Source organism: Narcine bancroftii, chromosome 6 (assembly GCF_036971445.1).
Source record: "Narcine bancroftii isolate sNarBan1 chromosome 6, sNarBan1.hap1, whole genome shotgun sequence".
NCBI classification, from domain to species: Eukaryota; Metazoa; Chordata; class Chondrichthyes; order Torpediniformes; family Narcinidae; genus Narcine; species Narcine bancroftii.
Window position 1 is genome coordinate 81,810,761 of NC_091474.1, and position 16,455 is coordinate 81,827,215.

Here is a 16,455-nt window from a genome sequence, read left to right on the forward strand (position 1 = left end):
TTCAGTGACCAAAACTGAACACAATATTTCCAATTTGGCCTTAGCAATGCCTTGTACAACCTCAGCATGACATCCCAACTCCTGTACTCAATACTCTGATTCATGAAGGCCAACATACCAAAAGCTTTCTTCACCACTCTATCTACATGTGACTCCACTTTCAGGGAATTATGTACCAGAATTCAGCAAGGAATGTAAAATATCAGTAGACATCCAAACAAGACACCTACCAACATTTTTCCATACCACGATGAAGGGCTCAAGCCCAAAACTTCAGTTACGTATTTTTACCTTTGCTATACTGTAAAGGACACTGTTTGACAAGCTCACTCAGTCTTATATAGATGAGAAGTAAAACAAGACAAAATAATGCTTTTCGATGATATTGGGCCATGTTATCTTATGTAAATATTTTTAGGGTGCAGGTGAAAATAGTCATCAAACATGCCACAACCCTATCAGGATATTTTCAGCTTTTCAATGGTCAAATAACTTCATTCATTACTGCTAGATAATGACTAAGTTTTGTATTTACCACTAGTGTCCAACAATGTTCTGACTTAAATGGATTGATTGCCTAAAAGGGATGTTTTGTGGATTTAAATGATCAGAAACAGTGTCTGAATGTACAGTAAACCCCTATTTTCCGGAATTCAAGCAAGTGGCAAAAAAATTGCGGAAGTTTAAAATTGGCACGCCTCTCTGTTAGTTCACCAGTTGCGCAACACGCAATCTCAAACAACTGGAAAATTCCCTTATCCGGCATCTACCCATCCCCATAAGCCAGATACCAGGGGTTTTACTGTATTTGTTTCATGTGATCTATAGTTTTGTTTCTCCACAGAAAGGCTCTTGTGGAAGTTCAGTGCTGTGTACATTGTAATAGGAACAGAGCTGAATCTGTTGTTGCTCTGGGCTCAAGACTGCAACTCCTAACCCAGTGCCACCATAGCAATACCGTTCTCACCATTATGCAGTGGGTGAAGAAAACACCCCAACTGCATCATTTTACCACAAAATAATGGACAATAAATTCAGCCTCTCCAGCCTATGTTCTCCTCTGTGGTAGTTCCATGTAAATATCATGCTCTTCAAGGCTTTGGGTCATCAAATAAGTGATCATATACAACCTGACAAACTCTGTTTTAATATGTAAAAATAAAAAGCATAGCTAAATCCAACAACAATATTCTTTCAGGAATGGGTATCATAAAGCACAATGGTTGTGGAGCAGTGGTTAAAATTACTGCACAAAGCAATGATTCACAATGGAACACAAGGTGAATTTTAAAAAAAATTATTGATAATGATAAGGAGTTTATTGTCATACACATACTATGTACACGTGCCCAAAATTCTTACTTGCCACAGCCAAATAGATACTTACAAAGAAAACCCATGCTCAGGAACAGTCCAGTAAAACTGTGGTAACTAATAATTCCTATTGGGAAGTAGGAACAGGAGTAGGCCAAAAATGGCCCATCAAGCCTGCTCCGCCATTCAATAAAATCATGGCTGATCTAATTTATGACCTAACTCCACCTACCTGCCTTCTCCCCATATCCCCTAATTCCTCTATCATGTAAAAATTTATCTAACCGAATTTTAAATATGTTTAATGAAGCAGCCTCAACCACTTCCCTGGTTAGAGAATTCCAAATATTCACTACTCTCTGGGAAAAACTATTTTTCCTTGTCTTCCCAGTGATCTTCACATCCCTAGAATGAATAATTAAGCAAAATAACTGATGGCAAGAAGGAACTGACAGGTCTTGTCAACAAAAGATTATTAGAATGTTCCCAACATATATTATGGAAAATAAAAGAAGAACATCTTTTAAATGCTTAACAAGTCAAACATTCATGGAGACTGATGGGGAATTTATTTTTCCTCCCACCTTTTATTAGAACTCTGGATGTTTAAGTGGAAATGTTGCAGTTCCTACTGTAATTGTAGCATTTAAGTACATATGGGACATGATTTGATTGTAATTTTGTGCATTCTTTTTCCAGGGTGGGTTGGCACTCTTTGTGCAATTAATGCCAATCTTGATCCTAGTCATTGTTTCTGTGATAAGTCAAATGATGGTGTCAAGCCCGCCATACAGTCTGAGCCATAGGCCGTAAGTAAATCCTGAGTTCATACTGCAAGAGTTACATCTGCCTACTTTTAAAAAAAATTGCTTACCCCAGTGTCATCACCTGGAACAAGGGATCTCCAATTTAGACTGAAACTTGAATTAAAGTGAACAGGTTTATCACAAAGCATGTTCAACTGGTACAAGGATTAAAGCCATTGCAGAAATGGTTTAGAGAAATGCAGGTCATATCAGAGATATTAGAAAGGGCCTTCACAGCAAACAGGATATCAGCTGGAAGTAAAACACAGAAGTCTGCAGACACCGTGATTGAACTAAAAAGACAAAGCTGGGGAAACTCAGCAGGTCAAACAAAAATGTCTACTTCCTCATGTCTTTTTGTTTGACCTGCTGAGTTTCCCCAACTTTGTGTTTTCACTCTTCAGAATATCAGCTGGAACAAGATGAGGTGGGAGAATTTTAGACAGGTTGGCATTTGAAGAGGTCAGTTGGCCAATGAGAGAGTGCCAGCAAAGTCAATCAAAGATGTCTTTAAGTTGGAGAGAATGCATAAATCTCAGGATGTTACCGAGACTTGAGGCTTGTTATAGGGAAAGGCAGGAGTAGGGAGAACCTTATCGAGGTCAATGAGGGTCAATTTTAAACTTCCGCTCAGTCTTTTTTCCCCCCAAGTTAGATGATTCGGGAACTAGAGGACAAAGATTTAAGGTGAGAGATTTAACCCTTTGGACTCAGGCCATTTTTAACCTTTCATGATATATGTATACTCCAGAAGGGGTCCAGAGTTAGTTGATCTGTTCAGTCATGGATATCACTTTATATTTGGCTAGTCACTGTTGTGTTCAGATCCTACATAGTCCTAGATTCTCAAACAACAATCTTGAATATTCTTACCTTTACTTCCAGTACTTTTTCTTGTTGTTGAACTTGGTGAAGCAGCTGTTTTTACCCCAATTTTGGCAAAGATGCAGTGTACAGTACAAGTCAGCTGGTGGTTGGGTATAAAACCAGTCCTGAAAAACCGGGACACGAATTCCAAAGGGTTAAGAGACACCTGAGGGGCAACAATTTCACTCATGGGTAATCTTATCTGGAATGAGCTGCCAGAAGAAGCTTTAGAACAGAGTATGGTTTTGATGTTCAAGAAACATTTGGACAAATATATGGAAGGGGTTAGAAAGAAATAGGCAAAATGCAAGCAAATGGGATGCCCAGAATACCAGCTGGGTCACCATGGATGTGATGGGCTGAAGAACCTTTTTTCATGTTGTGAAACATGGAAGTCTGCAGACGCTGTTATTGCAGTAAAAACACACAGAAATGCTGGAGGAACTCAGCCAGTCTCATAGTGTCCATGGGAGGTACAGATATATTGCTGACATATCAGGCCTGAGCCTTTCGTTAAGGTATATGTGCTCCCCTACTAACGATAGTCCAACTTATGATTTTTTTCAAAGTTACAATGGTTCAAATCCGTACTTTCAGTTTCGAATTCCGATCTGTTCCCGTACTTGTGATATGTGGTACACTGTTCTCTCGCGATGCTGGGCAATGGCAGCATCGTGCAAGAGCATACTTCATGGTTTTTTTCAGTGTGGAATAAAGGTATTCAAAATTTAATTATAAAAAAAAAATGGTAGGTGTAGTATTTTTTGACTTGCAATTTATTTCAACTTATGATGGGTTTGCCAGAATCTAACCCCATCGTAAGTTGAGGGGCATCTGTATAAGCAAAGAACAGGAAGGCACAAGAATAAAGAGACTGAAGACTGGCCGGGGAGGAGACCAGACCAACAAAAAGTGTTAATTGGATATGATAAGAGGAAAGGTTGGAATTGATTTGGGCTCTGTGAAAGGAGACAGAGTTGGGAGAAAGGCAATGGGGAAAGAGGTGGTTTAATGGAAACTGGATAAGTTGATGTTAATGCCAGCCAGTTGGAGGATGTCCAGATGGAATATGAGGTGCTGTTCCTCCAATTTGCAGGTGGTCTCAGTCAGGCAGTACATGAGACCATGGAAGGACATGTCAGCAAGGGAACGGTGGATTGTAATGAGTGGCCACTGACCTAAAAATGTTTGTACTCAGCATCTGATGCATCTCGTGTCAGTGTCCAACAGTAGTTGGCCAGCTTGATGGATTCTATTTGCCCTGATACTGCTTTTGCATGGTCGCAATGTCCTGGTGAAACCTTTCACCATGTTTGTCATTGACTGCACCAAGATCAGCAGGGAACAAGTCCAAGTGCGAATGCAGAAAACAAATTTTCAATGACACGTTGCACTTCGTGGTTTTGGATGCTTGAAGTAGAGTTAAAATATGACAGGAAATCACAAAAATAGGTTTATCTGAAAAATGGTACATGATAGGAAAAATTATTTTTGTGATCATGTAAGGTAAAAACATCATGAGATGGGACTGGAGAAGGAGTCACCCAGTACTAAGGAGTAACAGAATGCAGAAGTGACCTTGTACACTCAAGATAAGCTTGGCACTAACAAGCTGATGAGCAGCAGACTAACAGTGAAGGGTAGCAACAGCTTATTCATTGGACAGTGTAATGGTATGATAATTTACTAAGTATGTGTCCTAAGGTGTAAAAAACACCACTTGCTGATATCAGGAGAATGCGCCTTCTCCAACTAACACTGTTAGTTGCAAGTGTTACAATCCGGTAATAAAGAACCTTGATTTCGACTCAGACTAGTGTCTGACTCACTCATTCTTGAACAAAGCAGACCTAACAATCAGCAGTCCAAAGAACCCTAATCCTAACCCTAACCCTAAAGTGTTCAGGAAGCAAAATCTTCATTGTCCAGTGTATCATTAGGCACCTGTGAGAACATTCTAACCTTGAGATATTATTTGTTTCCAGGTCTGTTGGTCACATTCATAGACGGATAACAGAAGTACTTAAGGTGCCCTATTTTGTGGCAGATAAATTTGCAGAAGAATACAAAGGGCAGAACTTGAAGCTAATGGAAAGGAATGTAGAAGAGGACTTTATTGCAAATTTACGGAATAACTGCTGGAAGGAGAAACAACAGAGTGAGTAATCCTGGAGAGGGATAGGATAGGAAGAGTGGTGGGGAGTTTGCCTTTAGAACCGGTGGAGGGGAGGATGTGTCAACAAGAGTGAAGCTCTTGAGCTGGTTGCTGAGATTATTACTTCAGGGACAGGACCACGTGAAGCACAATCCATTGATGGATACTGTTGAATTTGGGGAGATCAGTGAAATATTAAAGGGAGATTAACATTTCATATCCTGCTTGGATGGCTCAGAACCCAAGGGAATGAGTGATGGATTTCCCAGTTTCAGTTAACCCACCCCAAGTGTTGTTCTCCCATACTGATCCATCCACCTGATTTTCTTCCCTTTTTGTTCATCTCCCCACATCTGATTCCATCTGCCTATCATCATCTGGTTCCACCTTTATCTACCGGCCTCTTTGCTTCCCCTCATTGTACTGCTATGGACTGACAATCTTTCCTCTTCCCTCACAGTGCTGAAGCAGTGCCTCGACCAACTGCTGAACTCTCCTAGCTTTTTATTTTTCTTTCATTTTGCAGCATCTGATCCATCTTTTTGTTTTAATGATTCAGTACAGTAAAGGCTCTTCCTATACCACCCAATTAACTAACCAAACCTCATACTTTTTGGAGGATGGGAGGAAACTGTTGTATTCGGAGAACACCCACACACGTTACAGGGAGGACATACAAACTCATTACAGACAGTGCAGATTCGAACCAGGGTCGCTGTGCTATAATCACTGGGGCTGTAATAGTGTTGCGCTAACTGCTATGTTAACCGTACCTCCCATTTTTGATAGACAAAATTTCCATACAATTATCCAAATAACATACAACATATTCTAGACCTTTGACCTCTACTCCTCTGTTCATCAACTCGATCTGAAGGCAACATCAATTGGTTGACACCCTTCTGATTAGCAGCTGCATTTAATCTGGTTCTTTTCCATTTTTGTTTTAACAACTACTTAATTGTAATCCTGTTCCTCTTCCATCCCTCAATCAACATCACCAGAAGTAAATTCATCTCTAATATTTGTGGGATGTAATTGCATGGTAATAGTGACTATGTTTGTTCGTATCAGTCACTAGGTATAAAAATACATCATATCATCACCTTAAGTTAAAAGATGTCTGCAGACACATAATTGAAGTTAAAACACAAAGCTGGAGAACCTCGGGAGGTCAAACAGTATTTAGAGAGCAAATAAATATACATAACCAACATTTTGGGCTTGAGTCCTTCAAAGTATGAAAAAAATATAGATAGGAGCCCGAACAACAGCATCGTAATATATTTTGGTCTCATTACCTGTTTAGGTGTATTTTTGCACAATTTCTTTGATAACAAATTACATTGTTTTTGGGGTTCAAAGAGGTACATTCTTTCTCTCCTAAGACATTTTTTTTTCTCTAGAAGAGGGATTGCTATACCGTGCCCGGTATTTTGGAGATGTAGATCTTTACCAGAGAGCCCAGAAAATGAGCACACCAAGTTGTACCAGACTATCAGAAGTTCAGGACTCCTTACATGGATAGGACCTAGCAGCTCCTTCAAAAACCAGAGGCCAGGTATGTCTAACCATTTACTGGCATTTCTTTAGCTAGTTAAGGTATCTGGCAGATAATGAAACAACTGCAATTGCCCAAAACAAAAACCAAAAATGCTGAAAGCATTCAATAGGTCAAGCAGCATCTGTGGGGAAACTCTTTTTCCTGCTGAGTTGCTTCCAGCATTTTCAGTGTCTGGTTTCTTGCTCCAATTACTGAATTATCCAGTTACTTTATTTGCCTGAAACTGAGTGTCCGTACTTCGTGAGTAGAATCATATGGTTAAATCCTAGCGTTCAGTTACAGTCTGCCACATGTCACAGCTCCCTGGTGTTCCAGTTCTTGCAGACCCCCTGTCGATAAATAACTAAGCTGTATTTGGAAACACTTGTACTGCTGTAAACAAACCATTTTTAATTTCCTTTTAGTTGTTCTTTCTTTGCCAGCTATGTAGTGTTTGGATAAAAATATTGTAATTCCTGTTAGCCTTGATTATAAAATGACTGGTGAAGATATTAAAGGCATTAACTGAACAAAAGTCTTTTTAGACATGAATACAGCATACATACAACATGTTAATAGGCCTTTCTGGCCCAAGAGCCCATGCTGCCCAATTACACCCGATCGACCTACAACCCCCATACGTTTTGAAGGGTGGGAGGAAACCAGAGCGCCTCAAGGAAACCCTTGCTGCTATGGGAAGAACGTACAAACTCCTTACAGCCAGCACCTGATTCAAACCCAGTCGCTGGGCTGTAATAGCATTGGGCTAACCACGACGCTAACAGTTCCCAGTTTATGGGAAGATTTTAGTGAATCTGAATTTGTTCGGCAAATGTTGATATATTTTCAAATGATTTATTTTCCTTTTTGTCTTCTCACTTAATTTAGCGATAGAGACGATTACTTTAAAAAAAAAACCCTGAAATTTGTCTTAAGACTGGATTTTGATTAAAATACTCACAGCTGATGAGCACCCTACTTTTGGACATTTTTCATGAACTGGATCAAGAGGCTCCGAGCTCTCTTGGACGGCACCCTGCTGTGTAAGCTACAACGCACTGGATTTGGTCAGTCTCTGAGACAACTGAAAGGATAGGCATGCCTATGCATGGAGCAAATTTGTACATGTGCACTAGTCACTTGTAATGGAACAAATCAACAAATGTGTTAATGATTTGGAAATTATTTATAGTTGTATATACATTGTACTTTATGCAGGGGCTGAAATCAGTTGTAACTTATTTTGCTCTTCCATAAAAATAAATCTGTACTGTGACAAATACCGTGGTCTCTGCACTCCTTTTCCCACATTTGTAGCCAGTCAGTGCCATGAGCCATCGTTCTGATTGATATATTCACTACATTCCCCAGCTTGGCTTAATTTCCTTAAATACTGCTTGTTACCAAACAAAATATATTGATCTTTGTTTTGAAAGTTTTAATTTGTCATTTTCAATTGTCAGGATGTGAATTCCAGATTTCAACTTCCAGTTGTGTGAATGATTGTTTCCTTGGCATCATTCCTCAACAAGCTCGTTCTAATTTGGTTTATGCTCTCTCATCTTAAATACCACAAATAGACCATCCATCAATTCAACAGAATAAAAACCTGGTCTCAACAGACCTACAAAGCTTATGGAATCCTTGGCTTTATTAAGTGACATATTAAACCCTGATTGAAGCCTCAGCATGGTCGTGAGCATTACGGAGGAGATCAAGACTCCAGGGAATATGCAAAGGAGAATTATTAGAATGATTCCTAAGGATGAAGACTTCAGATAGGCAGAAAGGCTCCTGTTTTTGTTTAAATGAAGTGGAGCAACACACACAATGTCAAAGGAACTCAGCCAGTCAGGCAGCATCCATGGAAGGCAGTTGTCAGCCGACATTTCAGGCCACGGACCCTTTGTCAGGACAGGCACAAAAGAGGTGAGAAGGTTGAATAAAAGGTTGGTGATAGGTGAATGCAGGTGGGAGGGGAAGGAAGTGGGTGGGAAAAAATTGGAATAATGCGTGGGGAATAAGAAATTCAAAATCTAGAATGGTTTTGATCGAATAAATAGAACGAAACAATGGCAGAAGGAGTGATAATGAGACGACACAGATTTAAGGAAATTAGCCAAAGGACTAAATAACATGAGGAAACTCAACAGCAAATACCAATCTGAAATGCTCTGGTGGAAGCAGATTAAATATTAACGAGAAAAATGGACAAAAACTTAAATGGAAAATAATGACAGTGGAAAATGAGTGGATCAGGGGTTGGCTATTAAAAGCTGGCACAGGTAACAATGGGAAGAATAAGCTCAAAATGCACTGCACCATTCAAGCAATTTTATTCCTGCAAGTGGGGCAGCTTTTGTACCAACACAGCAGCACAGTCAGGTACACAGCTCTATTTGTGCAAGCCCTTTATCACCGATTCCACTTGCATTCTCTTTGCCCAAGCTTCCTTAGCACTAAGCAAGTGATCTGTATGTAGGAGGGCAGAAATGACTGTAGGCCAGGAGTTATGTGCCAAGCCTGAGGTCTTGAGTGTCAACTCCCTTATCATCCATCAACCAAAAGCTGTACTGGCACATTGAAGACAATGGTGAATTTCATTATCTGCCTTTGGTGGGGAGGCATTACAAGTGATTATGTTTTAATTTTTTTTTAATTTAAATTTCGACGTACAGCACAGTAACAGGCCCTACCAGCCCACAAGTCTGTGCCACTCAACTCCCCCAATTAACCTATAACCCTTGAACATTTTGAAATGCGGGAGGAAACCAGAGCATCAGAGGAATCTCACACAGTCATGGGGAGAACTTACAAACTCCTTACAGGACAGCTAAACATGCCACCCCTTTCTGGTGTCTTGCCACGTACTATTATTTACCTGTAGACAATGTTGTACAGCAGGTGCAGGTAGATAAGAGGGTCATTAGTTTGCAGATCCCCTGCTTTGAGGTCTGTGATGTACTCACTTGGAGCAGTCATGTTGTCTCCTTGCTTGTCCCCAGTTGACTGAGAAATAAATCTCTTCTGAGCTCGGCCTTGAGAAGATTCCCAGATAAGCAGTGGAAAATATTCAAGGATGTGTACTCAAAGCCGCGTCAAGGGAAACTGCAACATCTCAGCTAACTCTTGGAGTTGAGAAGGAATGTTCAGGATGGTATGGAAAGCCTCCACACATTGGAAGCATATGGAAGTTTTGCAGAAGTAGTGGAAGGAATGAATCATCCCATCAAACACCTCCTGCCCCACCAATAAAAATGTCTTGGGTCATCACATTGCTTTCATCAATTGACTCAGAACCCATCAAAATGGAGTGGAAATCATCTCAATCAAGGTTCCTTTTATTGTCATGAACCCAGCGCCCTAACAATAGAAAGAAAAGAGTACTTTCAGAGCAGTGGATTTGCCTCCAGCGCTCCTGGAGCCACACAGACTCCTGTACAATTCATCGGCAACCTGAGCTGCAGATCTAAACCTCTGACACGATCAGGAAGCCTTTAGGAGCCCTTCTTGCATTACATTGTAAATAAGTCCTCTCGCAATTAAGATCAACACACCGTTGCTGTACCTATGTGCTAACTTTCAGTGTACAAGGACGTCCATCCACTTTGCTTTGAATCAATTCTTCAAACCCTCAACATTTAAAAAATGCCACGTTTCCCACATTCCATCAGCAATATCCTGGTGAAGGACCCAGGCTCAAAATATCACCAATATAGCTTTATCTCTTATGGACGTTGCAAGACCAGCTGAGTTCCTCCAGTATTTCTGTGCGTTTTTACAATTCACTGTAGCATTGTCCACATCTCGCTGAAGCTTCTCTGCATCTCTTCTCTTCCTTTATCCTGTCTACATCATCAGTTCCAATGTGGACTACAATTAAATCTTTCCCCTCTCAAGCTCAGTAGCTCCAAGGATGTCTTTACCCCTGACTCCAGAGAGGCAACACAGCATTTAAGATTCACTATTGTGGCTGTCGGCAACAGAATCTACAACTATATTCTCATTTGTTCTTTTCATACAGCCCTTAACTGTACTCAGTTTGTTGATCCACTCAAACTACGAGATCCATTTATCTATTGGATAATAGGCTAAGGCTCCAACAACAACAAAAGCATGTCAGAAGGAAAATGTCAAAATAATTATAGGGGATTTTAACATGAAAGGGGATTGGGAAAGTCAGGAAGGTACTGGATCTCAGAGAGAGTTTGTAGAATGCCAACGGGATGCTTTTAGATTGGGTGATATCTAATGAACCTGATGTGATTAGGGAATTAAAGGTAATGGAACCCTTAGGAAGTAGTGATCATGACATGATTAGTTCCGTTTCAAATATGAAAAGGAAAAGCTGATATCAGGTGTGTCAATATTTCATTGGAACAAAGGAAATTACAGTGGTATGAGAGAGGAACTGGGCCAAGTTGACTGGAAACGTAAGCTAGATGGAGGGATGGAAGAGCAGAATTGGATGATATTTCTACAAGAAATAAAGTGTATGATATATTCCAGGAAAAAAGAAAATTATGAATGGAAAAATTGCACAAATGTGGCTAACTAAAGCAAAAGGGAGGGCATAAAGGAAGCAAAAATTAGTGGAAAAACGGAGGACTGCAAAACTTTTTAAAAGAAAGTTATTAGGAAAGAAAAGATGAATTATGAAAGGAGTTGGCAAATAATGCACAAAAGGATAACAGTTTTTAAAAATATATCAAGAATAAAAGAGAGACACGGGTAGATATAGGACCAATTGAAAAAGATGCTGGAGAAATAATGGGTAACTAAGAAATGGCAGAGGAACTAAATGAGTATTTTACATCAGTCTTCACTGAGGAAGGTAATAGCAATATATCTGATAGTCAGAGGTCTCAGGGAATAGAATTAAGTACTGTAGGATTACTGGAGAGAAAGTGCTTAGTGAACTAAATAGACTAAAGATAGGTAACTCTCCCAGACAAGATGAGGTGCACCCACAGGTTCAGAAGGAGGTGGCTTTGGATTCTGGAGGCATTGGAATTGATTTCTCACAGTTACAGAGGATTGGAGGGTCGCAAATGTAGTTTCACTGTTTAAGAAAGGAGGGAGGCAAAATAAAGGAAGTTATAGGCCTATTAGTCTGATATCAGTAGATGCAAAGTTATTGGAGTTGATCCTCTCAAGGACGAGGTTATGAAATTCTTCTAGGTGCATGGCAGCATGGTTTCATGAAGGGAAGATCCTGCCTGACCAACCTCCTGGAAAATTTTGAGGAAATCTCACGTAGAATGGACAAGGGAGAGGTTGTGGACGTGTATTTGGATTTTCAAAAGGCCTTCGATAAGGTGCCGTATAAGAGGCTGCTTAATAAGATGAGGGCCCATGGAATTATAGGAAATGTATTAAATTGGGTGGAGTATTGGCTGATAGGCAGAAAAAAAAGGGTAAGAATAAAGGGATCCTGTTCTGGTTGGTTGCCGGTATCCTGCAGTGGTCAATGTTGGGGCCGCTTTTTTTTTTACAATGTATATTGACAATTTAGATTATGGATTGAATGGTTTTGTGGCAAGGTTTGCAGATGGCACCAAGATGGATGGTGGAGTAGAATGTGTTGAAACCAAAAGATTGCAGAGAGACTTGGACAGTTTAGGATAGTGGGCAAAGAAATGGCAGATTAGATACAATGTGGAGAAATGTAGTTTGGAAGAGGAAGAGATGCTGATGGGGCACTGGTGAAACCTCATTTGGAGTAGTATGTGCAGTTTTGGGCCCTTTAGAAGGGATGTAATAATGTTGGAGAGTGTACAGAGATTTACCAGGATGATTCCTGGAATGCAAGGGCTATCATATGAGGAACATTTAGTTGCTCTTGGACTGCATTCATTGGAGTATTGAAGAATGAGAGGGGATCTCATAGAATATTTCGAATGTTGAAAGGATTGGACAGATTAGATGCGAATAAGATGTTTCCCTTGGTGGGTGAATCCAGGACAAGAGGGCACAGTCTTAGAATTAGAAGGTACCCATTTAAAACAGAGATGAGAAATTTCTTCGGCCAGATGGTTGTGGATTTGTGACATTCGTCGCCACATTCAGCTGTGGAGGTCCAATTATTGGAGATAAGGGGGAACTTGATAGGTATTTAATTAGTCAAGGTATCGAGGGATATGGGAAAAGGCCGGAACTTGACGTGAGAACAGTTTAGTTCGGGATGGGTTTGCAGATCAGACTCGATGGACCGAATGGCCTCCTTCTGTTCCTTTATCTTGTGACCATTTTCTTCATCCCCATACATGCATCACTTGTATTAATCTTCTTCAATCCTTCTTCATTGGTGGTCCTTAATCCAAGAGGGGTGATTATCTCCTGGAACAAAGTATCTAGGTAACATTTCCCCCCTCAATGTCTGAGGCTCAAACCTTGGCTTATCAACTCTGAGTTGGTTTCTTAGGCAGATTCTTACTGGTTGCCTGCCATCTTGATGGTTTCCATCAACTCTGACAGAACTTGCACATCTTAAAATGTTTATTTAAATCGATCCCTATTGGCCTAATTTGACCAGTCCCTCACTCACCAACACCAAAGCTCCACCTGCACTGTACTCGGAGGATGTTACACTCCAAGTAAAGATAATGAAGCAGGAAAGTCAGCACGTATCAAGTCTGTCAACTGGAAATTAATAACCGCGCCCTGATTTTGAATGTTGCCAAATGAGATTTTCTGGCTGTAAAACTTGAATCATTTTGCAACTTGCTGAGGATGCCCAATTACTCATTTGTCAGTTTGGGCTTGACATTTAATGACTGCTAACATAACTTAATTAACATTTGGGGGGGGGGGGGGGTGGAGTGGAGACTGTCCTATTAATAAGTCTAAATCACATTACAGCACAGAAAACAACCCCTTCAACCCTTCTAGTATGTGCCAAACTATTATTCACACTGCCCTGCACCCTGTCCATAATCATACCCGTCCCATCCATGTACCTGTCCAAATCTTTCTTAAATGTGAAAATTAAGCTCACATTCACCACTTCAGCTGGCAGCTTATTCCACACTCTTGTGTAGAAGTTCCCCCTAATGTTCCCTCTAAATTTTCCACCTTTCACCCATGTCCTCTGGTTTGAATCTCACTCAACTTCAGTGGAAAAAGCCCACTTGCATTCACTCAAGATCCCTCATAATTTTGTATACCTCTATCCAATCTCCCTCATCCTTCCATGTCCCAGGGAATAAACCCCTAAGCTGTTTAGCCTTACCTTGTAACTCAGTTCCTGAGCAACATCCTAGTAAATCTTCTCTGAACTCTTTCTATTATTGATCTTTCCTGTAATTAGGTGACCAAAACTGCACACAATACTCCAAATTTGGTCTTATACAACTTTACCACAACATTCTAACTTCTATACTCAAAACTTTGATTTATAAAGGCAAATATGCCAAAAGCTTTCTTTACAACCCTAGCCACCTAATGCCACTTTCAGGGAATTATGGATCTGTATTCCCAGATCCCTCTGTTCTACCGCACTGCCCGACCAATTACCTTGTAGGTCCTTTCTCAGTTTGTTCTTCCAAAATGCAACCCCTCGCACTTGTCTACATCAGATTCCATCTGTCATTTATCAGCTCATTTTCCCAGCTGGTCCAGATCATTCTGCAAGCTTTGAAAGCCTTCCTCGCCATTCACAACACCTCCAATCTTGCATCATCTGCAAACTTGCTGATCCAATTTACCACATTAAATAGCCAGATCATTGATAAAGGTGGATGGAAGAAAAATCAGAGGGTTACAGAGTAGGGAGGGCTAGTAATTTTTTTTTTAAAAAAAAGGAAAGTTCAAGTTGGCTAAACATCAAGGGCCGAGGGGCCTGTACTGCACTGCAGTGTTCTATGTTCTATGACAAACAATGATCCCAGCACTGATCCCTAAGGCACACCACTAGTCACAAGCCACCTCTCTGGGAACCATCATCACTCTCTGGTTTTTTCAGTAGAGTCAATGTCAAATTCATTTTACTACCTCACCATGAATACCAAGAGTCTGAACCGCACTGTACAGGAGGCTATTCAGCCCATAAATCAATCAAAATAGTCTCTCCTCCCTGCCTCTCTCCATCACCCAAGAAATTCTTACCTTTCAGATACATACGCAGCTAAACTGCAATATAATCTGCCTCGACAAATACCCCTGGCAGTGCATTCCAGACCAAACCCATCACTAGAGTCATTGCAACCATGCATCTCTGCTCACCATTTTACTGTTAAGAGAATATTACAACACAGTAAAGGCCCTTCCGCCAATTATGTTGTGCCTACCTATACAGTACATTTCCGATTATCCAATTCAGATTGGAAGTTTGGGCCCACAGTACCCTTCTGTTTCATTGAAAAAAAGACATCAGAATCTAGCAAGAAATTAGTCTGAAAAATAAAACCAAAATTTATTAACTTACAGTTCACCATGCAGTTGAATCTGTCATGAAAAAGATCAAAAAAATCTCTTGAACACAGAATTCAGTGCAAAGTATATTTCATAAAAACAATATTCAAAACACTTGTGTACATTTTTTACAAGGATAGTTTTGGGTATTTCTTCCTTGGGTTATAATTTGCCAAAAAGCATGAACCCAATACTTCATCTTATCCAGAGGAAGATGTGAATCCCAGCAGCTGTTCGATTGGTTTGTAGCGCCATTCATCTGCCTCCAGTTCCTCGACCAAACTGGCAAGCTTCTCCATCCGTGAGCATTGTTGCTCTAAGAGGGTAAGAAATTTACATTATGATTGGAGAAATGTTCTGGCTAAACAGAAAGTGAGCAAGTTATCCATCTGACAATCTGCACAGCACTGAGTGTCACATTATTAAAGGCACTGTCCTCAAGGTGGAATATTGCAAAATGTTAGGAGATGGAGGTTGTATTTCTAGTTGATGTCCTTCCATTACCAGAAAATATAATGAGCAAAAAATTAACATAATTCCTCATTCATCTCAATAGTGTTTCAAATAAAGTCAGTGCAAAATTTATTTACAAACCGTCTTCAAATTATACTTCAAAATAATTCATACAAGTTCTAATGTATAAAAATCATTGTGACTTGGTAATGTGCTGCATCAATTAAATTCATCCATTTTTTCACCATGATCAGATTTCTATAATAAAAATGTTTAAAAGAGAAGTTACAAGCATAGGTTTGAATTATTTTCTTCAGAGAATAAGAAACATATTCTATTTTTGTTTATTACTAAATTGCACAAACTGCTTACCTCGTTTCACCTGTCTTAACGTATGTGCCACTTGATAGCTGAAATACTGCTTCACACAGGAATCTCTCTGTGGCATCTGTCAGAACAGGGGGTGGAAAATTTTAAATGTCATCCGGATTATTTCAACAAGTATTTTTTTAAATTATTTCCTCACCCTATTCCTTAACAGGGTATTTTACAACAGTGAAGCTTTATGGGTTCAGAGTGCATCCAAAAATTATGCATTTAAACTTTGGAACTGCAGTAGCCAAAAGTTCGATTAAAAGATAGGTTTAAAGCATAAAGAGTGGAGGATTATGTAGGTCATTCCACAGTTTAAAAGGGCTTGCCAGAGATATTGAGTTGGAAACCAAGATTTCCAAGAATTAATCAAAGATTTGAGGTGCCCTGGACAATGAAGATTTTGCTTCCTGAACACTTTTGGGTCTATTTTTTTAGGGATTTTGGGCTGCTGATCATAAAAAAATCACCTTAAAAATTTCCCATCACCTACCTTTTTTTAAATATCTATTTTTGTGATTTCCTGTCACATA

At 39.9% G+C, this 16,455-nt stretch overlaps 2 protein-coding genes across 3 annotated transcripts in view; both read left to right on the forward strand.

The window, feature by feature from the left end:
- dnajb12a (DnaJ heat shock protein family (Hsp40) member B12a) overlaps positions 1-16,455 on the forward strand; it is a 352,456-nt gene that overhangs the window by 13,356 nt on the left and 322,645 nt on the right. The window contains exons 6-9 of one of the 2 annotated variants that reach the window (XM_069885544.1): positions 2,014-2,123; positions 4,973-5,145; positions 6,549-6,703; positions 7,574-7,965. In XM_069885544.1, the coding sequence (XP_069741645.1) occupies positions 2,014-2,123; positions 4,973-5,145; positions 6,549-6,670 (405 nt within the window). In that variant the 3' untranslated portion in view covers positions 6,671-6,703; positions 7,574-7,965. Of the gene's footprint in view, positions 1-2,013; positions 2,124-4,972; positions 5,146-6,548; positions 6,704-7,573; positions 7,966-16,455 lie in introns of those variants that run through there. The other variant, XM_069885545.1, reaches the window with a different exon arrangement.
- ascc1 (activating signal cointegrator 1 complex subunit 1) overlaps positions 11,471-16,455 on the forward strand; it is a 31,001-nt gene continuing 26,016 nt past the window's right edge. The window contains exons 1-2 of the mRNA XM_069888064.1: positions 11,471-11,519; positions 11,867-12,003. Coding sequence (XP_069744165.1) covers positions 11,471-11,519; positions 11,867-12,003 — 186 coding nt within the window. The remainder of the gene's footprint in view (positions 11,520-11,866; positions 12,004-16,455) is intronic.